The 24772-nt window shown below is 37.2% G+C and overlaps 1 protein-coding gene and 1 pseudogene across 1 annotated transcript in view; one reads left to right on the forward strand and one right to left on the reverse strand.

Moving 5' to 3' along the window:
* TTC29 (tetratricopeptide repeat domain 29) overlaps positions 1–24772 on the forward strand; it is a 594494-nt gene that overhangs the window by 405556 nt on the left and 164166 nt on the right. The window contains exon 9 of the mRNA XM_039876006.1: positions 24590–24673. Coding sequence (XP_039731940.1) covers positions 24635–24673 — 39 coding nt within the window. The 5' untranslated portion in view covers positions 24590–24634. The remainder of the gene's footprint in view (positions 1–24589; positions 24674–24772) is intronic.
* LOC120613550 (uncharacterized) lies at positions 6032–6150 on the reverse strand (annotated as a pseudogene).

Here is a 24772-nt window from a genome sequence, read left to right on the forward strand (position 1 = left end):
TTCCCTCTTTCTCTGACCTTCTAACCTCAGCACTTGAAATAGAGAAAATACTTTAAAGGTTCAAAGTATGAAATCAAGTTAACTTTATTGGTTTTCTTAATGATACATCCTTACAGTTTGAAGCTTTCAAAATGCTTCGCCACGAGTTATCTTGCTTCAGCCCTACCGAAGCACTTAAGATAAACAGCACAAATATTATCTACATTTTACAGAAGGAAACTGGAGTTCAGTGAGGTTAAATGCCTTGTCCATGGACATGATGGAAGTTGAGACTACAAGGCAGGTTTTCTGCCTCACAGTCTCAACTCTGTGACTGTGGACAAGTCTCTGAATCATTCTTTACCACAATGTCCAACAACATTTCTGTACCTATTCCTTTTTAATTCCAGCAAGAATCGTATATAAAATTAATATACTTACAGGAATAATGAGACCCTTCTCATCCTTTGACTGATTTTCTTTAGAAGATTCTTGTTTGGTTTCTGTGCCTTTAGTCATGACCCCTTTAAATCCTTCACCACCTACCACTATCAGATTCATCCTCTCCTCGACAACATTTTGGCAGGATTCCATCACTTTTCTGCTATTTTCAGTAGCTTTTCCAGCCTCATCTTGTACTTAAGATTTGTCCTTTTCATCTTATCTTTGACCACAATCTAGACCAAAGCTTTTATTTTCTTTTCCCAGTGTAGGTGAGATTTACAACAGGCTCTAACATGGAGATGAAAACATGGTCTAAGTGTCCAATACCTATTTTCCGTCCTTCTTCTAGGTTAGTTCCTCTATTTTTGTGGTAGGAAAAGGGGGCAGGAGAGAACTTTTTAAAAAAATATTTATTTTTCAATTATAGTTGATACTCAATATTATTTTATATTAGTTTCAGGTGTACAGCAGAGCGGTTAGACATTTAAATAATTTATGAAGTAAATCTCCCCATTAGTCTAGTACCCACCTGGCACCATACATAGTTATTACAGTATTATTGACTGTATTTCCTATGCCGTACTTCACATCCCCATGACTATTTCGTGACTACCAGTTTGTACTTCTTAACCCCTTCACCTTTTTCATCTAGCCCTACAACTCCCCTTCCATCTGGCAATCACTAGATGGGATTTCTGAGTCTGTTTTCATTTTGTTTGTTCTGTATTTTGTTCTTTAGATTCCATATATAAATGAAATCATATGGTATTTGTCTTAGTCTGACTTATATCACTTAACATAATGCCCTCTAGTTTCATCCATGTTGTCACAAGTGGTAAGATTTCATTTTTTTTATGGCTGAGTAATATTCTATTGTATATATGTACCACATCTTCCTTATCAATTATCTACTGATGGACACTTAAATTGCTTTCATATCTTGGCTATTGTGAATAGAACTGCGGTGAACATAAGGGTGTATATATCTTTAGAATTAGTGTTTTCATTTTCTTTGGTTAAGTACCCAGAAGTGGAATTGCTGGATCATAAGGTTCTATATTTAATTTTTTGAGGAATCTCCAAACTTTTTTCCATAGTGACTGTACCAATTTGCAATTCCACCAACAGTGTACAAGGGTTTTTTTTCCTCCACATCCTCGCCCACATTTATTTTTTGATATTGATAATGATGGCCATTCTGAGATGTGTGAGGTGATATCTCATTGTGGTTTTAATCTGCATTTCTCTGATCATTAGTAATGTAAGCATCTTTTCATCTGTCTGATGGTCATCCATATGTCCTCTTTGGAAAAATGACTATTCAGGTCTTCTGCCCATTTTCTAATTGGATTGTTTGCGTTATTTTCGGTGTTGAGTCGAATGAGTTCTTTATAAATTTTGGGTATTAATCCCTTATCATTGGCAGATATCTTCTCTCATTCAGTGGTTGTCTTTAAATTTTGTTGATGGTTTCTTTTGCTGTACAAAAACTTATTAGTTCGATGTAGTACCATTTGCTTATTTTTTCTTGTGTTTCCCTTGTTCAAGAAGATACATCAGAAAAAAATATCACTAAGAACAATGTCAGAAAGTTTACTGCCTATGTTTTCTTCTAGGAGTTTTATAGTTTTGGGTCTTACATTTAAGTCTTTAATCCATTTTGAGTTTATTCTTGTATATGGTGTAAGAAGGTGGTCCAGTTTCATTTTTTTGCATTTATTTGTCCAGTTTTCCCAACATCATTTATTGCATAGACTGTCTTTACTCCATTGTATAGCCTTGCCTCCTTTGTCCTAGATTAAATGACTATATAGGCGTGGATTTATCTCTGTGCGTGAGAGGACTATTTTGAGTTTTGGAAATGTGCATTACTTATGATAGTGGTTTCTAGACTATACATTTGCCAAAATTCAAAGAATTTTTATATCTCAGAAAAGCTAATTTAAAATATTTTAGCAACATTTTTGGTGTGGTATGCTACTATGAAAGATTTTCTCTAGAACTCCAGATATTGCTGGAAATGGAAATTACTGTTTGATTTTTTTTTTTAATAGGAATTTTTTAGCAGTGCACCTATAGACAGAGGAACCATCTCAATAAATATATAAAGCCCCACCTGGAGATGTTTTCATACTTTGGGCTTCACTAAGGAATGGGTACCTACATTTAGGCACATGAGTTCTACCTGAATGCACTCACTGATTTTTACAGTGGGTAAGACAGATCCATTGAAGGTACATGTACAGATGTGCAGTGATTCTGATGCAATGTCAGTATTTGTATCCTTGCTATAAAATGTCCTTCCATCTCAACCCTGTATTGAGTTATCATCTGTCACTCAGATTCATCACAATCCAACCAGGATTCTGATCTCACAGTTCTTTTCTTTTTTTAGTTTAGGGACCTTTGGTCCCACTCATCTAGGAACCTCCCTCATGAGATCACCCACTACTGCATCATCTCCAGACCCTTGATCTGTTCTAAAATCAAGATAAATTCAAACTCATTAAACCTGCAAATAATTGTATGTAGCACTGCACTAGATGTTGGAAAATATGGAAAGAAATCTGAAAATTTCCGTCTTCAAATAATTAAAAAATATAGCTAGAGAGTTAAAATAAAAGGCATAAAGAGTTAAATATTAATGAAAGATACAGATAAAAGTTTATAAAAGAGATGCCAAAAAACAGCACATGATTAATTGCCTTGTGAATTGTGTAGACAACAACTGCTGCCAAAGTTTGGAGCAGTCTGTTTATTCATGTCGCCTCTGCCATTCCGCCTGACCCACCAAAGCTCCTCTGTGGTCTCTAACCAACCATTCCTCAGATATCCTCCCAGTTCACTAACTTTCTTCTCACAGTTTAACTCTTTGTCCGGGCAAAGATTTTGATTCTCGGTGAGCCTTTTCAGACTTGCCTTCACTATTATCTGAGAATTATTTGCTCATCTGCTGAGCCCTATGAGTCCACCTATAATCCTGCACTAGTGTGATTGTTTGTCCTTTGTTCTGACCACACTCTTTAGCCCATCCCTTCAATCATCTTCATGGTAAATAATCTGAAATCATCTCATGGACAAGTCATCTATATCCAAGATTTCACTGACTTGTCGATTTGTTTTTCTGGCCCTGCATGTCTTGAGCTCCGGACCCATAACATCAACCTGGATGTTCCTCAGCTAGTCCGGACCAAACGTGTGTGTAGTTCTCCCATTCTTTCTTCTCCACTCACCCCATTTTTCAGTCCATTCCTCCACCTGTATTTTCCATTAACTGTATTTTTCAGTTAATGACACCAGCACCTACCTCATTGTCTTCAGAATCATTTTTGATACATTTCTCTCTTTACAGTCAATTGATTAACAAGTCCTGTCAATTTTGTCTGCTAACTATCCCTAGATTCTGTATCTTCTTCTCTGCTAGGTGTGAATTGTTCGATTGCCTTAGTCCAAGTCTTCATCGTCTTTCTCCTACCTGGACTCTTGCAGAAGCATGTGAACTTCCATTTTTTTTATAGGTTTTTTTTATAGTGATTTTCAACAAAATCACATCCCTCTGTTGTGGGGAAGGGGTTTAGGAGGGGATAGATGACCCACAACTTGTAGCATTAATCTTGAAAGTCTTATCTAATTCTTTACTACTATTGCTGCTGCTGCTGCTGCTGCTGCTGCTGCTGCTACTACTTCTACTACTTCTACTACTACTACTACTACTACTACTACTACTACTACTACTACCACCAATAATAATAATGCCTTTTAAAGTACATTATAAGCTATGCTCTAAGTGTCTACGTGTATATATTTACCTATATTAATTTACAAAAAGGCTAAATAACATACCCAAGTTCACACAGCTAACAAGTGTTGGTGCTGACATTCAAATTCAGAGACTCTCTCTCTAGAGACGGTGCTCTTGACTATAGCATTATGCTGCCCTGTGAGCCCCATTAAATTTCAAATCTTTAAATTTCAGGTCAAACAGGATTACACATTTCCTACCTCTCCTGCTTGCATCCGTTCTTTCTTTTTCCCATCTTACCATTCCACCATTTTCATCCTCTACTTCTGTTATAACCATCACTTCCAGATCCCTGTACACACCCCTGTGCTCTTTCGCACCTCTGCGTCTTCGCCCATGCTGTGCTTTCCGCCATTGTTCTCCTCGGGCACCTACCACATCCCTTCTCCTCCACGTGGGGTCCCCTTCGGTAACTGCCTTAGAGAAACCTCCTCTGTGCTCCTCAAACCATCTAGTTCCTCAGTGTGATTTTCTAGCCACACCCATTTCCTGAAGCGGCTGCTGTCTTCTTCATCCCGGGAGTGAAGGTCTGTTTTATTTATTTGTTTGTTTGTTTGTTTAATTTTTGAAAATTTATTTAATTTTATGGTGACAGTTAATGAAATCTGGTAAGTTTCAGCTATACGTTTTAACAATAAGGCGTATATATAGTTACATTGTGTGTTCACCTCCCATAGTTAGATTTCTTTCCGTCACCACATATTTGACTCCTTTTTCCTGACTACCTCCCCTCTCCCCCTAACCCCTACCCTCTGGTAACCACTAGTCTATTGTCCATGTCCATGAGTCTCTGTTTGTTTGTCCTGGTCATTTGTTGCTTTTAAGTTTATATCCCACATGTAAGTGATGGCATGTGATTTTCAACTTTTTCTGTCTGGCTTATTTCACTTAGCATGACAACCTTGAGGTCCATCCATGTTGCAGCAAGTGGCAAGGTCTCTTTTAGGAAATGGCAGCTGTAGCAATAGCTTCGCAGTTCGGTCACAGCTCCTGCATGTTTACAGGTTGCAGATATGGACTGAATGAATTTTTATAACAATCTAATTAAATGATCTAAGAAACTCGCTTATAATATTAGAAAAATAGCCAGAATACACAATTGAATTTTTACAAAAATGCATAAATCAAAATTCTTATTCATTAAGGCTTGTAAAAAGTACCCCTGCCATTTTACTGGCTGAAATAAGTTTTTATGAATCATTCATTTTATTGAGGTAGATTTATATATACTAAAATGCACAGATCTGCACATTTCAATGAGTTTTGACAAATGCATACACCTATGTAATCCACATCCTTAATAAGATATACAAAATTTCCATTTTCTCAGAAAATCCACTCATGCTCATAACTAGTCAATTCCTGCCCACCCAAAGAAAACTATTGTATTAGGATTTCTTCATATAAGTGATATCATCTAGTAGGCACTCTTTCATGACTGGCCTCTTTTGCTCAGCATAATGTTTTCGAGATTCATTTGTGTTATTGAGTGTATCAGTAGCTCGTTTCCTTTTACTGCTGATTGATATACAATTGTATGAGTATCCTATTATTTGTGTATTCTCTAAGTGATGGATATTTGAATTATTTCCAGTTTGGGGTTAATATAAATAATGCTGCCACCAAGAGTTTTGTACAGATCTTTTGTGGACATATGTTTCCATTTCTCTTTAGTAAATGCCTAGAAGTGGAATCGTTGGGTCATGAGATAGGTGGTTAACTTTATATGAAATAGCCAAAAATTTTTTCCAAAGTGGAGGACAATTTTATTTATTTATTTGTTTGTTTGTTTGTTTGTTTGTTTTACACCTACAGCACCTGGTCTTCCTAGGTGGTCTCCCATCCAAGTACTAACCAGGCCCAACCCTGCTTAGCTTCCAAAATCAAACAGGATTGGGCTTATTCAGGGTAGCATGATCATAGACAGGAGGATAATTTTATACTCCCTTTAGCAATGTGTAAGAATTTGAGGTGCTATAAATCCTCATGAATATTTGGTATTATTTATTTGCTTACTTATTTATTCCCATTCTAGTGAGAGTGTTCAAGTGAGAGTCTGCTTCCAGGTTGCAGACAGCTGACCACTAGGACCATTACATGACAGAGAGCAGAGTTCTCTGGGGTCTCTTTTATAAGGGCACTAATCCTATTCTTGAGAATTTTATCCTCATGACCTAACCACCTCCCAAAGGTCCTGCCTCCAAATACTATCACACTGGACATTAGGGTTTAATTTATGAATTGTCAGGGACAAACATGAAGTCTATTGCACCCCAATAGTAGCAAGAAAGAAGAAGGAGATTCAACCTGAATGAAGGAATACTAGAGGCCTTTTGTTCTACCTGGAGCATGTTAATCTGTGAGTTTTACTTTTCACTGAGAAACTAACTGAACCTGACATATTCCCAAATCATTTTTTTTAATAGGAGGTAAATTGTAGGTAAGTAATCTACTTATTCAGTGTTTCAGGTTTGATGTTCATATGGGATGCTGTGCTCAAGGTGGCTCTCAGCTGGTTGTTTTCAAAGACAAGATCTTTAATTGAAGATTACATTTACACAACAACTGCCATTGTTTTGGTCAGCTTGTGAATTAAGAGTCATAGTTCTGAGACCTCTACTTCATAAACACTTCAAAAATTGATTTCTTTTCCTTTAAGATTAGTTCATCACCTAGAAGGACTTGGGAAAAAAATGTGTAAAAAATATAGACCAACACAGTAAATTGTCAGCTATCTGTAATCAGTATCGTTTTCTCTCCTCTGTACTGTTTTGACACTTATTGATTTACTGACTGTTGCCTTTTATGTGTGTATGCAGCGTTTCCTATAGGGATATAATAATAACAATATATTTGTGAAGTCTTTTTTTGTTTTCACAGCAAACACATCATACATATCATTTCATTTAATCTCTTAACAATTATGAGAAGAAAACATAACAATGAATATTATCCCCATTTTACAAACATAAAAACGGAAGCACTAGAGATCAGATGGAACTATGATAAAAAGCTAGATTTCTTTTCCTTTCTTTTTTTTAAATTAAATTTATGGGGGTGACATTGGTTAATAAAATTATATAGGTTTCAAGTCACACGTCAGATGTGTACTGCATTCTCTGTTCACTGCCCAAAGTTGTTTCCCTCCGTCGTCATGTATTTGATCCCTTAACCCTCATCTCCCCCACTCCCTTTTTTTCCTTCCGAGCCCAGATTTCTTATAGAAGCTATTTAATCATCAGTGTAGCACACACAAAATAGAGTTTTGTAAATTCTATGTTTCTAGAAATATAGATAGAAAATTGATAATCAAGCTCACTGAGGATACATGTTTTATATGGCTATAAGTTTAAGTATCTATATCACAATTATTTTTCAAAAAGAAATATTGTAAAACAGAATTTAGGATTAGACACAAATTGCAGTGAGAGTCAGAAATCAGTCTCTTCTAATCTTATTTGTTAGGTCAGGCTTATGGCATCAAAAATCAGTGTGTTGAATATGGTTTGCAATGAATTTCCCAAAGAAACAAAAATTGATACTTCTGAATCTATTTCACATTCAAATAATGAAGCAAGCTAAACTGCTCATATTTTACCAGATCATTTCAACTTGCTCAGCTCCCAGAGAGCACTGCCAGAGAGTTGGACCACATGGGTTTGCTTAACTTTCTCAGCTTTCTTCTTCTTCTTGACTTTCATCTTCTTTCTTCGCCTTTCCTTTTCTCCATTAAGACCATCCCCCTAGACCACTCCGACTTAAAGAGACTTTTTTTCTTGATTCAGTTTGTGCATTTGGCCAAAGGAAATGGTTGAATTGACAGAACAGAAAGAATAGAAAAGGAGAGTCAAATGCCAAGTCAATTAGCTTAACCAATGAGGTTAATTTTCTCTTGTCGTTTATTCTATGTGTTGCTTATTTAGGTAGTATGACCACCAAACAGAAGCCTAATAATGTATCTACAAGTTTTATCATGGAGTCAAAATTTCATCAGCACTCACTAATTGATATAAAACAATATTATATTGTAGTGAGCTACATTATTCATAATTGTTCATAATGCTACATTATTATATCCAGATCATACAAGCAATTATGTATCAGAAAGTAGAACCCCATGGCCACTGGTGATGAATTATCACATGGATTTTTTTCTCTAAAATCATCATGGCTAACATTTAGCATTTATTGCATACTGATACTATACTAAGCATTGTACCAAAAGGAAAAATGACACTCATTTTCATACTGTATTTTCTATCTATAATTCATTGAGACAAAAAGAAAAAAACAAATACTCAAACCCACAATAAAACTGCCAGCTCACTCATGTGCTCTGAAGAGAATGTTGAGCAGCATTTGCTGATAGGGCAGGTAGTTGGTTGGAGCTCTGTGGGAGGCCAGATCTGCCTGCCCTCTGCTCAGTTCGTATAATCAGAGACCAGAATATTCTTAACCTTTTATGGATGGATGAACAACAAATTAGGAATTTCTAATTGCCTTCTCTCTGAGGGCTTTCTCTCAACCAAGTAGAGAAGGTATTAGCAGAAGTGTTGTTCATCCAAGATGATGTTAACTCTTTGTGAAATTAAGAGACTTTTATTTGAAAACCGCATCAATAGCTGTAGGCAGAGAATATAAGAAGTGTACTCCGGGCTGTAATAATTGCTGGCTGCCCTGGGAAATGGCTTCAAGGCCAGAGCAGTCATGGCTCCACACAAGCACATCCTCTAATTACTGAAAAACCTGTGTAGAGTCTCCATGTTAATCAGTCTCTCAGAGACTTCAGCTTTACGTGGTTAGTGCGGATTTATGGCATTTTCCTTTTCCTGTTATTAAAACTGATATTTCACAAGGAAGAAACTATCTCCAGACAACTGTTAAAATGCAAAGTTTCAGTCATAAAAGAAAACTGCAAGATTATTCTGAGCATATTCCATAGAGAATTCCAAACAAGGATAAGAAACAATACATCAAAGATGGGGTTACGGGGGGGGGAATTCAAAAATAAAAAGGCATGACTTTAAAATATTAACAAAAAGACTCAACAATTGGCCCATAAAATCAAGAGGTTAGAGTGTAATTAATTTAAGTGCTTGTTGCAATTATGGAAATAAACATTTATGCATAAATGCGAACTGAATTATACATAATTATGAAAGCACCAAACTAATTGGAACATTTGGATTAACACAGTAGAGGCCAAATTGCCTTTTTAAACCAATGATATAGTGCTTTTCGTGTATCCTGCATGTAGATGGCAAATAGTAGTTAGTAATGGAAAGAAACATATTTAGAAACATATATTTCTATCAAGTTAGCATATTGTTTCTTTTGTAGAGTATATGCATATATTATAGATTAAATTATAGTGACTTTTATTAAAGAAATATATGGCTAGGACTGGCTGGTTATGCCAGTTGTAGCTGATCTATATGGCAAATTACCATTTGTTATATTCTTAATACTCCAGGCTTGGTGGGATACTAAGATCCTACTGGCCTTGAGGTTGCCTGGGAGTAGAAATTGTTTGAGTTCTGGATTCAGACAGACTAGTGTCTGATCTTACTAAATATGTGAATTCGGGTGAGTTTTGTAACCTCCCAGAGACTCAGATAACTACCGTAGAATATTCAATACTCAATAAATAGCTGACTCCAGGTCTGATTGGCTCCCTTCAGTGCTTTGATTATCTGCTATTTCTTTCTTTTTTGCCTTTCAACCCCCAATTCCTAAGCATATGGCAGATTTTCTTGTTCTGGTGCACCATGTAGACCAGTGACCCATAATCCTTTGACCTGGCATTAACACTGGCAACAGAAGGGCAAGCAGAGAGAGACTCTTGCCAAAATAGGAGGAGGGGCCAGGATTGCGAAGAATTTCTTTTCTCTTTGGAGGGGTGCGTGCGTGCGTGCGTGCGTGCGTGTGTGTGTGTGTCTGTGTGCAGGTAGAGGGGCCAAATGGATTTTAGGAGTCCAAAAAAATCCTCTATACTTACCTCATATTTTTCCATAAATTTGGTTTATAGCTGTGGTTCCAGCTTTAACCTAAACTATGTCTACTACTGGGATTCATAATATACTATTTTCTTTTCATTGACTCATTTATTCACCAATTCTACAGATTCACTGAACACATAGTATATGCCAGACACAGTGATAGGCTTGATAGTCAGAATATTTAGTAGGGTAAAGGCCCACAGATAACTATTTTTATAAACTGAGTTGCACAGAGTTGAGAGCCTGGATAAAGAGTTGGGAAGAAGAGAATACACTTGAATATCGAGCATCTATTGCCTCATATGATTCACCTCCTGGGTTTTGTGTTGAGCTTGAAGCAAGCTAAAGAAACTATTTTGATAAAAGTACATGAGACATAGATGCATGGGATTACTTTGGAGACGATATGTGACCCAGGGTTAGAAACAGAAACATTGTTTTCACTGCTGGATAGAATGGCTTCAATTCACTAAAGACTCCAATGACTATACCTCAGGAGTGTTTTTAATACTCTCAAGGGATACATAGTGCTTTTGGTTTGGGTGCCAACATTATTGCGAAGGGCACCGGGAACAGTGGTCCTAGTGAGGGCATTGCAGGAAGGGCATTAAATGAAAAGGTCTACAGTTGGTCAGGAGAACCATTGTGGGTGCAGTATAGACTATAACTGGCTAACTTATACCCAAGCTGATGTAAGACAGTCCCTGAGACTTTAGAAATCATGGAATGAGATTTTGCAAAGGGAAGAGATGATGCATGAATACACAAGGTCAAAGCCAGTGAGATCAGAGACATTACTGTTAATATGATCCTTTACGTGATGTAATGGTAATGTCTGGGGAACTCTGTGTATGCCTAATGACAGATTCATTTGGATTAACAACATTTTACCATTGGTAGAGTTTAAAAGGATCTTATCAGTCATTTCAACTAGTGTAATACTTTAATTTGATTTTTTTCCCTAAAGTCAAGCTGTGATCAGAATCTGCTCCTCTGTAAAAAAGTAGCTTTGAACAACAGGAGAAAAGTAGAAAGAGGAAGATTTTGTTGCTATGGTTTTTCTTTTTTTAGCATAGGACATTTCAAAGAGGGTCATGTCTACATATACCAATAAATTATAAAGATTTGCATGGCCTTAAAGTGATAAAATGATGGGTCATGTCTACATATACCAATAAATTATAAAGATTTGCATGGCCTTAAAGTAATAAAATGATGTGGTACATCTGGGAGAAAAGAAAGTACATTATTGAGTATGAGGTTCTCCCTCATTAGGTCTAAATTTAAAAGTTTGTCTGGGCTGTCCTAGACACCTGTTGGCATTTTAAAACTTTGTCTATTAATGTCCCCCAGTTCAATGTTTTCCATTTGGTTTGGAGTCCTAATTTCCAGCTAAAAGGCTTATTTTCAAGACTTTCCATATAACATATTTACTCTCAGAGATTTTTAAAGTAAATTAGCTGTCCACATGACCTTCGATAAGTTACTTAGCCCTTCTGAGCCTCAGTTTCCACATCTGTGACACGGTTGGACTTACTTTCTATGGTACCTTAATAGATGTTCTGTAATCTGAGACCATAATCCTTGAAAGCTAAGTCTTTTTTTTATTATTAATTTCAAGTATACAGTACATTGTATACTTATATAGCGTATGAAACGATCCTACAGATTACTCTATCTTTTCTCTGGCTCTCCACCTAGCCATTACACCTAACTGCATTCCCTATGCTGTGCTCCCCATCCCGGTGACCATCTATCCACTACTAATTTGTACTTCTATAACCTTCACCGAAAAGCTAAGTCATTTTTAAATTATCAGAAAATAGCAGAGGTAGCAATGTTAGATATATGGATACAACTTTGGGGGCACATGTGTTGGAAGGTGAATGAACCCAAAACTTGGATGATCTTTCTCTTCTCCCAACTCCTGTTGTACTTATTGTCCATGTCACACATGAGGCATTTATCACTTGCCTTACACATATTGGCAAGTACATATGTGTACATGTTTTCACACCACTAGATTTATTTTGAGTCCCTGAAGGTTAACTTACAGTTCTCTGAATTATAGAGAGTCTAGAATTGTTCCTGGTCCAGCATAGGTGCTCAGTGCCTGGTATATAAGAGGGTATAAGAACCTTTTGCTAACATTAAGAAGTTAGATGCCTCATTACTACTTTCTTAGTTGATAAGGACATATATGGTAAATTTACAGGGTATCTGGCATTGCCCTACAACTCACTCATGTTCCCATTGGTATGGAATGCATCTCTAGATTTTCTTCTCCTTGCAAGGGAAGAGAATGTGAGCCTAAATACAGAACCAAATTTGCACAATCATTAAGCATTCTAAGGGCTTCTCTTTTATTTTTCTAAAAAAGGAAATAAACATATCTTTATTTATGCAATATTCAGTTACTGAAAATGTACATCATATGAACAAATAAGAATTTCTAGCCCACACTAGAAACATTGCATTGGGAGAACTTTTCTAGTCAGCCTTCCCTTTTCAGGAATGAGGAAAGTCGTTATGGGAAGAATTTGGGGTTTATATTCAGACAAGGTTACATGACTTAATTTCTCTGAGCCTCAGAATCTCCATCCTAAAGTGGGAGTAATAATGCCTTTCAGAAAATTCATGTGGGGTTTAAATCGAATAATCAAGAGTGTATAGAATTGTGCCTGGTTCATTATAGGTGCTCTTGGAGTTTGCCAAGAAAATGGACAAAAGAGCCTACACTACTTGTTTATTGTTTCCTAAGTAGTCACTTAGGAAATACTTGTCACAAGTCTTACTTCTCTATAAATCTCTCTAATGAAATGGAAATTATCCTTCACAACTAGGAAACTGACTACATACAGATACACACAGGTACACACAGGTACACATATTCTGCTGCTCTCCTAATGAGTTAAGAAAATATTTTATGCACACATATGTCCCATAGCTATATGGATTTTATGTATATATGTATATATATGTATACATATATATATACACATATATCTCATACAGTCATTTAGAATACAATTCCTTTAAAGACAATGGATCTTATGCTGGTTTAATTCTCTTTAGTTCCTAAGTTTATGAGAACACTGCAGAAACACTAACGTGGCTGCGTTTTGTTGAAATAAGAGTTTCAGTCACCAGTGACTCAACCCTTGAATGTTTCATATTCTCAGCATTTTTTTCTACCCAATTCTCATGTTTCTGCCATGCATTTGTCTTTATATTTGCATTGTCTTGTAATTTGAATATTTTTATTTGAGATTATTTGGCCTATGTCAGGTATACCTCTCTATGGTCCCCAGGGTGTTGTATCTTGTTTTTAACTTCTTCCCTCTCCTTGCTCTCTTTTTATCAGATGTCATCCATTGTGCCTCACTATTTTACCCTTGGGTGTTTCAATTATGCATGAATGAGATCTGCCTCACAGTTGCACGTTTCCATTTTCTGTCTAAATAACTGCACACGAGAATGAAAGTCTGTGTTGAACTTGAGAGGCTCTTAGCTGGTCGCAGGTTTCGTTCGGGCCCACTCTCGTCCTTTCTTTCAGTAGCTCAATTTCAGGGTTGCGTTTAAGCCAGCTCTCCCTGCATTTGCCCTGCCGTTGGCATTGTCCAAGCTTTTGCATCCAGCTCTCTCCAGCCTGCGCTTCGATATTCCAGATATTCCAGAAACGCCACTTAGATTCTCTAAGAATCTTATCTCAGCAAATAGTGTTTCAGCAGTAACAATAAACTACTATTCCTCTATTAAGCCCCATGGTTTAAATCAGTTGGAATTTCTCAGGATTTTAAACTTACCACGTTTTTGAGGAGATAGGAAAGAAAAGAATTGAAAACATCATCTTAGCATTAGAAAGTGTGTGTGCCTAAAGCAGATAGAGAAGAGCAAAGAAAGGATGATTGGTTAGCTTGGTTTCCTTTTATGAATCATCAGTCTGGCCATGAATATAAGCTCTCAGCTTGCTCCTGTCATAGAACTCACCACTTTTTAATACTTATTGTCTGGCACTTTTTTGACTGTCTCCATTGCCCAGTACAATGCCTGACTCATAAAGGAAACTCAGTGATGAATGAATGAATGAACAAATGAATGCACGAATAAGTGAATCACAAAGATGTTACAACTGTGACAATAAAAAGAATTATTATGCTATGCATTTTAAGTATACAGTGTAAATTAGTAAAGTAAATCTGAGGTAGTCAATATAAACAACCGACCTAAAAAATTTATAGCTTTGTAACTAGGACAATTTTAGGTGGTATTTTTCCTGAGCATTATTCTTATAGATAATCCTTTGAATCCTATACACAAAATGATTTTAAATATATCTGTGCCATCTTTATATAAGAAGGGTTCTTTATCATTAATACAATCAGAGTCACACACATAGTTAGAGAAACATAATACAAAGGAACTCCTGCTGTGAGTAAACAGGGTGAATTATGCCACACTTGTTCAGAGTAATACCTCGGAGCCTTCATAAGGTATTTGTCAGCCCAGTTAATGATTTAATTCTCCTCACTCTGCAGAGCCCCAGACACTAGCCAGTGTTGTATAAACCATCCTTAGAGCCAATCAATAAAGTATCGTCTAGGTTTCCCTAATAATCTTTTAGATGAAAAGCAAGTGCTGTGCAGAGAACTGTGTGTAGTTTCCTGAGTTGTTCTAGCTCCATCTCATTAAAAGAAAACATCTTTAACAACTTTAAGTCCAGCACTCAAGTGGATTTCATAAGACAGAAAATTTCAAATAGTTTTTAAAAGAATGAGCAGAACCAATATAGAGCTGCAAACTTTTTGTTGCCAAGTGAGGCCATTAAACACCCCACCTCCTAATTTCCTATTATTAACTGTTACCATTGTAAAAGAAAGGTTGTCGATAAAAATAAATTATCAATTAATTAATTAATTAATTAAAAATTTTTTAAAAAATTTAAAAAGGAAAGGGCACATTTCAGCAGTTCTGTAAGTGGAGGTGACCTTATTTGTCTTTTCACAAAGTTCGGGCCCTGAGGTTGACGGCTCAGCCCCCGCCTCATCCTCTTTGAGAAGTCTCGCGAAGCCTGTGTTGATGAGCTCACAGCCACTGCTGTTCAGTCCTGGGGGGCACATGGCAGCTGTGTAGATTTTTACTGCTTCTTTAAATAATCAAATAAAAGTCTATGTCTGTTCCTGAAGTGTACATTAAAAACCCACTCAGCCAGTATCAGAATGACCCTCCTGTCCTGTGGAACCCCACGTACAACATCACCAAGGGAAACCCTAGGATATTGAAGTGGGTGGGAAAACCAATGGAAAACTGAGTTTTGCTTACCCACCAGCTGAATCTTTTAAGAGGCTTCATTGTCATTCAATGTGGTCGGTAATTGCCCTCAAGTATACATTTTCGAGGATAATAAACAAAAATGTTCATCTGTGATGTGATCAGCAGTGCTTGCAATGGGAGGGCATGATGAGAAGCAAAGTAAATACAAATCAACAAGTAAACGACTTCAGAAAAAACAACACTGCCCCTCTAGGGAACTTCATGAAACAAAAACAAACAGAAACAAAAACAATCAACCTGCTCAAACGAAGACTGGGTGTAAGGGACATGATTATTAGTTAAACCGTCTTTATGAAATGTACAGAGCTATGTGCAGTTAGATAGATAATTCATGTGCAATTTTATTATCTCTCAAGGTTTAATTAAATATTTGCCTTTTGGCTAATCAACAGCAATTAATAAGAGATGCTTATATCTGTACAATTTATAAGATATGTGGACATGGCCTTCACTGGAATTTTAGTGGTCTTCTTGATAAAAGTAACACAAGTCAGAATTAAGAACCTTTATATTAGGGTTCTCTAGAGAAAGAGAACCCACAGGGTATGTGTGTGGGAAAGGGGGTGGGAGAGAGAGAGAGAGACAAAAAGACACAGAGATTTATTTTAAGGATTTGGCTCCTGCAGTAATGGAAGCTGGCAAGTCCAAATTCTGTAAGGTCAGGCCAGCAGGCTGCAGACCCAGGGAAGAGCTGACATTGTAGCTAAAGTCCTAAGGCCGTCTGGAGGCGGAAATTATTCTTCCTCTGGGGATTTCAGTCTTTTCACTTATCTGCTTCACTCAATGTAAACGTTAATCTCATCTAAAAAATACATTCACAGCAATAGGTGGACTGGTGTTTGACCAAATATCTGAGTATTGTGGCCTAGCCAAGTTGACACATAAAATTAATCATCACAACCCTGGAAAGAAAAAAAAAAAAAACATTTATTTTAAAATAGAAGGCTTGAAATGGATGAAAAGTTAAATATAATAAATACTTGCTAGATAAATTCTCTTTTCAAGTACCACACTTCTCAGCATTGAACGAGGAGAAGGAGTTTGAATCGATTGAAAAGAAATAGGTCATAATGAGTAACTGATCTGGAATCATCTGTACCTTAAGAATTCCCTTGTGTTTTATGTATGGATATGCACTCCTGGCACCTGAAATATGCACAGGTCGTATACTTTAGTTGTCACCCAACAAAATAAAACTGCAAAGTAAAAGAAGGGACACTTATTAAACACATAAAGAACCAGAGTGTCATTTTTTCATAACTTGTCATAAAATAAACAAGGACTTTTTGATCCTCGGCATGGTGCCACCATGTCGTAGCAATAGTTATCAATAACAAGATAACTATTTCTATAGTCTCGCTGTCCCTGGACAATAAAAAAAAATCAAGGAAGGAGAATCACGAATGACAACGAATGACCAGCATGCTTTGTACCTTTGGACGGCGGTATGAGAAGAAGCTTTGAGGAACCCTCTGGTGGAAATTTATTTTGCCTTAGTTTAAACTCTGATGCTTCATCAAAAGTAATTTGTAGCAGAGAAATTCTTCAACTACAGTCCACAATAAACCATGGTTTAGGGGAAGGAGAAAAAGGCAGACCCCATCCGGAATTTAACCAGAGCAGCTCTGATTTAGGTATCAAGTTTATCAGAATTCGTTTGAAAAAAAATGATCTCCCCGCTGAAGCAGGCTTGAAAAATCATTGTGGATCCTATTTCTTCAATGAAAGACATTAAAATTATGTGAATGTCTATAAAATACGCAGAGAAGTGATGCTAAGGCAGGGCCCGGCCACCCCCGGGCGCCTCCTCTCTGGGCAGGTCACTTTGGAGAAAAGTGGTAGTAGCCGACCAAGCCAACACAAGGCTTGGCCGAAAAAAGGTGGCTTTGTGTAACAAAATGTGTCACCCCTCCCTCCAGGGACGGCAGCCCTGGCTAGGGCACAAGGCAGAGGAAGGAAAACAGGCTGGATTTCCACTCTCTCTTCTCACTCCCTCCCCTCAGGAGACTTGTGCCAGGTCTGAAGCACACAGTGGTTTCTTTGACACGGTGCCCATATTCCTGAGGGGCCTGAGTAGGTATTTAAAGTTACAGTATCGGCCTGGTAAATTAAATCCAGGGTCTTTCTTTCTGCAAATGGAGTTGATACCAAGTTACCCAACACTATCCTAGTAGATTAATATAGTATATACCTTTTTAACCTAAAGAATTTCAACTTACATAGCAACACCCATTATTTGGGTGAATAATCAATTTTCTACTATTAAATTCTTCCCAAGCTTACCAGAATCTGCACCTAAAACAGTCTGGAAGGAGATACTCATAGCTACAGGAGATGAGCCACCAGAAGATTTACCTTGGTGGGGGCATGGGGTGAGGTTTTTAGTTATTCTTCCTTAAGGCAGGACCTTTTGGGGGTCTTGTCCTTTTCCTCAGTCCCTCTGTCTACTGCTTTCAGGGTTAGAAAACTCCTCCCTGTCCTTGCCAGCAGGGGAAACAAGCCTAAAGAAAATGACTGACAGCTGCAGGGACAGGCTGGGTCACAGGAGCTGGCAGTCGCTTGGAAGGATGAGAAGAAATGGTGTTAAATTTAGACCAATGGGGTCATCTGGGATTGAGGGGGTGGGGTTGAGATCAAAGAGAGTCCAGCGGCCACAGAGACGCTCACACACACCAGGAGTGAGGCCAGGAGTGAGGTGTGAGCCCAGGAAAGGCAGTGGGGTAATTTAGCCAGCTCAGGAAAACGCTCTCCAGGATTTGGGCCCTTTGGCAATGACAACCCTTAAGAAAAGAACTGACTGATTACCTCTTAGGAGTATATGTGCGTGTGCACGTGTGTGTGGGTGTGTGTGCAGGAACACATCACTTTTTCCCCAATCTAAAGATCACCTGCTGCCTGTACGTGTTTAGTACAGAATACGGGAAGACAAACAGAATCGTGCATAGGAGAAACTCACCAGTAAGGCCATTTTTTAATTTTAGTTACAGCTAAATTTTGTGCTAAGAGGAATGGAGGCTGGCAAGTCATTCTATTCCAGAGAAGTTATTCTATCAGGTCTAGCTAGCTAGGTTTACTCGGGTTCTTTGAGATTTTAGAACGTGGTGAAGTTCTGCGCCGAGTACATACGTTAGTGTTAGCACTTGGTGACACTGGGGCTGGTTAGTCACTTTGTAGGTTTTCTGTATTCTGTGTTCTCTCTCCTTTTCTGATTTTTTTGGCCATTTCATTGCTACTTAGCAACTCCATGAAAAATAAAAGAGGAAATAAGATAAAACTCAAATCAGTGATATTATTTCTCTCTGATTTACTGTGATTTAGCTGGGGGTGGGGAGTTGGACATGTTGGCTGAAAAGGCAGTCTGAGGCTTATTTGCGAATTTCGATGATCCATCTCGTCTCTGAAGGAGAGATGACATGTTGCCCTTTTTGCAGTGTGGTGGAGAGAGGTCCGCTTTGTCAGAGCTGGGTGGCCTGTGTTCTTCTGCTTCCACCTTTAGCTAGATGATCATTTTAACTCTTTGGAATCAAGGTCTTCAATTGTAACTTGGACTGGGTGTCTCCATCTGCCTAGAAAACTTCCACTTAGCCACTGACGGTTACAAAATTCACTTGCAACCAAGTCCTTACACTTATCTCACCTCCTTGTGACCATTAGTAATCATTTTATGAGGAAGTTGGTTGAAAGTTCTGTGCAATTGTTTGGTCATAAAACAGAGACAGAAATCCACCCTTACTCTTGTTAATCCCCTGCCCCTTCATATAGTTACTGCCGCCATACCTCACTCTTCTTTTCTCAAGTACTAATCAGAAGTGGCTTCCTCTTCCATCCTTCCATCATCTGGTGGGTACAGGAACTTTCCTGAATAACTCCCTCCTCTGACAGCTGTCAAATCCCGGGCTATCCAGTCCACGTCTTGGTGTCTGCAACTTCAGCGTGTGCCAATGCCGACTCTTACTCTAGCATAACGCAAATATTTATTCTAATGTAACTCAAACATGCTATTTCTACCTTATTAAGTATTTATTTTTTTCCTTGAAAGTTGTCCTACATGGAGTCTTTAACCAAAGAATGTAATAATGGCCCTGGATATTAGCAGGGCAGCTGTCTCAGAGTTTTTGGGACTCACTTTCAGTTTATCCTAGTTTCACTCACGGTCTGCTGTTTCTTCTCATGGAACCAGAGTTCATAATCAACTGTGTGAACAAATTGATAGGATAAAAGAAACTTTCATAGTAAACTTTTAATGTGGTTCATTTTTATGCTCTTAAATACCAAATGTTTACTTGCTATATAGTAGAACCTAGAATTTTATTGAAATGTAGATAATATGCAATATAGCGTAATTTCTCCCATAAAAAGTATTCATTATAGATAATTATTTTTATTCTCTAACCGTTGTTCACCATCTTATAAAATTTTGCTTTTTCTCATGTTTTTACTTATTATATTTTTTATAATTATTATAAAATTTACCAGGTCTGTGCCACTGGTAATGACTACCAGTGGCTTCCTTCAGGTTCTCTGCGGGCAAACTCTCCTTGTCGAGCCTCAGACTAGGTCCTTTTTCTTTTACCATTTTTTCTATTCTGATTCATTCTTTTTTTTCTTTTTTTTCTTTTTTAAACCAGAAACCCTTTGTTTTCATTCTGTCTCTGAAAAGGTATGTTGAAGCTTCTAAGGCTTTCAGACCCACACCGCATACCTGTGTCTTGAGAAATAGATGCAATGAAGGAAGTTTGATATCTTTGTAATGATAATTTAATGACTGTACCGCTTGATGTTAGAAAATTCCTCAAAGTAAAACAGTCGAAAGGAAAAGAGATTACAATGTGTGCAGTCATTAAGAGTATCTGATAGACGTGGTATGAATCGCATATTGCATCCTGAATCAAAATGTGTCCTGACTTAAGTTTAAAGCGTTAGTTTAAACAATTGTGTATAGAATAAACAGTATCATGACCTAGATTTTGATTATTATTTTTCATTCAGTCTTGGAGAAGACCTTCAAACTCACTTGCCTGAGGCACTAGTGAGCACCAAGTTTTTCTCACTCATGAAAGAAAAATAACAGTCACTCTGGAGAAGTGAGAAATCTTACAGTAAAAATTCAACATGGGCTTATCTCTGCATCCTTTAACCAACCATGTCTTTGTAGACCCTTAGTTTATTATTATCAATTTATTTAACTCTTTAAATATAATCCATGATACTAAACTGGCTATCATAAGTTAGCATTAATATGACTAAAGTATGAGAGGGAATAGTTTAAATGTATCACATTAGGTAATTTTATTTCTAACTACCTAATATAAATTGCTATTTAAACAAGTATAACTACTGGCTGAAAGCCTGAAAGCAAGAGATCACATAAAACCAGTCAAGGATGAAGGTAGACTAGTAGAACAGGTTTGCCAGAAGTGGATCTGTGGCTCAAATGGAAACAGGGGAAGTGCGAGCGGGAAATGTGAGAGCCTGCCCCAGGCGGGAGGTGGCCCCAAAGAAGACTCCCGTGGGACTTCAGTCAGCCTTGGTTTTCCCATATCTATATCATTCCCATTTTCAAAATTTCAAGCAAATACTAAGTATACATTAAACAATTATTTTATAAATGTTGATGAGCATAGTGGTAATAGCCTACTGGTTTTAATGTTAACAGAGCAAAATTCTCTATTGTCATTGTCAGAAGAAAGTTCATATATGTATGTAATTTTTAAGTTACATGTTATCACTTCTCCCTCAGTGGTTTTCATCTTATTCCTATTTTTGTTTCTACAACTAGTATTCCAATGATTTCTAACCATATGTCAGTAATACTGAGTTCCAGACACAGTCATTCAATGGCTTCCTTGATATCCTCTCCCTGACATCTCAAATTTATCATGTGAAAATAGCACCATGGATTTGCTCGCTCTCTGTTCCATCTAAGAAACCCAATTTTCCACTCTCAGATGTCTCCATTTCAGTCCATGATCTCAGTACTTCCAGCTGCTAAATCCAAATGTCTATGATTTGGTAGACTACATTCAAATTTTTCTTGACACATCTCCTTTGTCACCATACTCCATTTCTATACTCTAATCAAAGGCACCTCATCCTCTCAGCTAGATTAATGAATACAGCTACCTTCTGGGAAGTCTCCCTGTCCACTCCAGTCACCCACCTTTCACAAGTAGCCAGGAAACTTTTAAACATGTCAAAATGATCACGTCACTCTCTTGCTTAAATCTCTCCAATGACTTCCAACATCTGTAATAAAATGCAACTTTCTTACCATGGCCTAAGGTTCTATATAGTGACCCTTCCACAACATCGCCTACATTTTTTTCTCCCCTGGGACCACTGTCCTCCACCAAATGTGCATCCTGGCTGTGGGCCATGTATTAGTTTTCTATGTTCTGTAACAAATTTTAAAACTTGCAATAATACTTTATCTCCCAGTTTTTGTGAGTCAGGGCTTAGCTGGGTCTTCTGCTTAGAGTCTCACAAGGCTACACTGTAGGGTTTGGCCAGACCTGGGTTCTCATTTGGACTCTCAACTGAGTAAAGATCTGCTTCCCCACTGGCATGGTTTTAAGAAGCGTTGGGTTCTTCATGGCTGTGGGATTCATGGTAGCTTGCTTTTTACAAAGCCAGCAACACAGAGAGAGAAAGACTAGAGTGATTCCAATAGCAAAATAGAGTCTTATACCACATTAAATAATCACGGAAGTGACAGCCCATCAGTCTTGCTATACTCTATTGGTTAGAAGCAAATCACAGATGTCACCCACACACAAGGGGAGGGGTGAATACTAGAAAGAGGCAGTCAGAGAGAGGCACCTGAATAGTCTGCCACATGCCAGCATACCGACTCTGCTCCCACATCTGGAGCTTTGCCTGTTCTAGTCCATCTACCTATGTTCTTTCCCCGATGGGCACCTGACTCCTCCATTCCACCATTCATTTAGGTTTCAGTTCAAATATCACTTTCACGTGGCAGCCTTCTCTAATGATCCAGACTAAAAAAATATCCCCTAACACCCACATACATACAACACTTTAATTTTATTACCTTGTTTTATCTTATTCATAGCCCTGAAATCATCTTATTTATTTATTTACTACTTCCCCTTTCTCCCATAGAATGTAATACTCTATGTGTACCCGCATGTCTTGTTTAGCACCATATTTTTATTTTCAGCACTTGGAAGTGGCATGCAATAGCATAACTAGTATTATTGGATAAATTTAAAGTACTATTGGAATAAAGAATTGAAAGAATTGCAAGATTCCCATCTGAAAATCTTAAAAAAAATCTCAAAACCTTGTTCTAAAAATCAGTCTGCTAATGTGACCAGCAAAGTATAAACTACAGTACTCAGAAGACTGAGGTCTGAATTAAAATTTATAATTATTTATACCTTCTTATTTTAAAAGGATTATGAAGGAAAAAGATACAACATAAAATTTTTATTTCTGTAGTGATTTTATTCCTAAATATACATTACTTATTTATATGATCAGAGTTCACATAATATATATACACACATATATATTTATGTAAATATACATTACTTATTTATATGATCAGAGTTCACATAATATATATACACACATATATATTTATGTACACATATATATTTATGTCATTTTGTCAATTTTGCAGACTCTAAACACAAAATTCTACCTTAATTTAGATAATTCCTATGTCTTTTCAAGTTAGAAAAATAGACAAATTGAATGGCTGTAATGTTCATTGGGATAGAAAGAGACACTGAAGTAAGCTGCTCTGTTGAGTTTCATGGGAGGGCAGTCTTTGATGAAAACGCCAGTTCAGTGTCTAGTTTATCGCTTTGCAGATTTAAAGACAAATATTTTCCAGTCTACCAAGAAATAATTTGGAAGTAGAAACTGATTTACATTAACCAAAATTTTTAAAAGACTAGTTTATATACCAGATTGCCCATTTATGTTCGAATTGGATCTGTATTTCACAAGGCAACAAATCCTGACTGTTACTCAGGATATAACTTCCTATTTCACAGTAGAAAGCAAATCACTGAAAGCCAACTGGTGAGCACAGAATGAGGAAGGAGTCAAATATCCTTAAAAGACAACTCAACCAGGCTTTGACCACCTGCAGGATTGCATTACTCTAGGCTGGTTATCTGAGATTGACCGTAGGAGTCAGTGCTGGTCTCTCAGCAGACTGCTACAAGACACTGGTAAAATTCCTCCTCATCCACTACCTTCTGCTGCTTTTATCAGTCATGACAATATCTCTTCTAGGCAACTTATATGTCAGTGGAATCAATTATTGGCACAATTTTTCAAAAGTATAACTGGGTCTCTATAACCACAAGTCCTCAGTCTCAGAGGCAACACTTTTGCAAGCCATTTCATACAATGGGCTATCTTTACAGATGCTTAGTCCACCCGTGAGAGTTGGTTTTTACAGCTCTCCATCTTATCTGATGATCTCTTCCTCTTGCCACTCTCTGGCTTCTTGATACACCCTCTTTGGTACCTGTAGCCTCTTATGACTTAATGCTTTTCATTGCATTTTACTTTATTAAATAATCATCTGCTTTGGTGGCACCAACAGAGAAAAAAAGAAAAATATTTTCATTATGAATTTCGTCAATATTTTAGAAGAATAAGTTGTTGGAAGACATCTTCAATTTTCTATCATAATTTTCAACATTTTCTCTCTGAGACAAAAGGTGATGAAGGGGAAAATAGAAATATTGAAATAAATAATTTGGGTGTCAGATTTCCTGGAAATATTTTACTCTTCCTTCACTGTGTTGTTGGAACAGCGAAAAATGACACTGATGTGCTCTGTAAATTTGTGTTTAATGACTTGCGGAATGAGCTCTATCTACTGAAAATACGTACAATGGTATTTTATTTGATCTTCAACAGCACTTCTGTCTCCATCTCCTCATTCAATCTGAATATTTTAAAAAAGGATAGTTAATTGGAGAATTTTCTAGGCTTATTATGTATTTCAACTTTGATACTCACTTTTTTTTTTTGTTTTGGTTGTTAGGGAACAAGTAGGAATCATCAAGCAAGATTCAGTTTTTATGAAAATATGCCTTCTATGAATTCTGTGCAAAATTTGGTGCATAAAGTAAGTACATTTTATTTATGATAAACTCTTATTCAGTAAAAGCAGCCTAGTTAGATATACATCTGTGTCTTTAAGGGTCTCTTCTTTCCACAAAACCAC

Source organism: Pteropus medius, unplaced genomic scaffold (assembly GCF_902729225.1).
Source record: "Pteropus medius unplaced genomic scaffold, Ma_sr-lr_union100, whole genome shotgun sequence".
Taxonomy (NCBI): Eukaryota; Metazoa; Chordata; class Mammalia; order Chiroptera; family Pteropodidae; genus Pteropus; species Pteropus medius.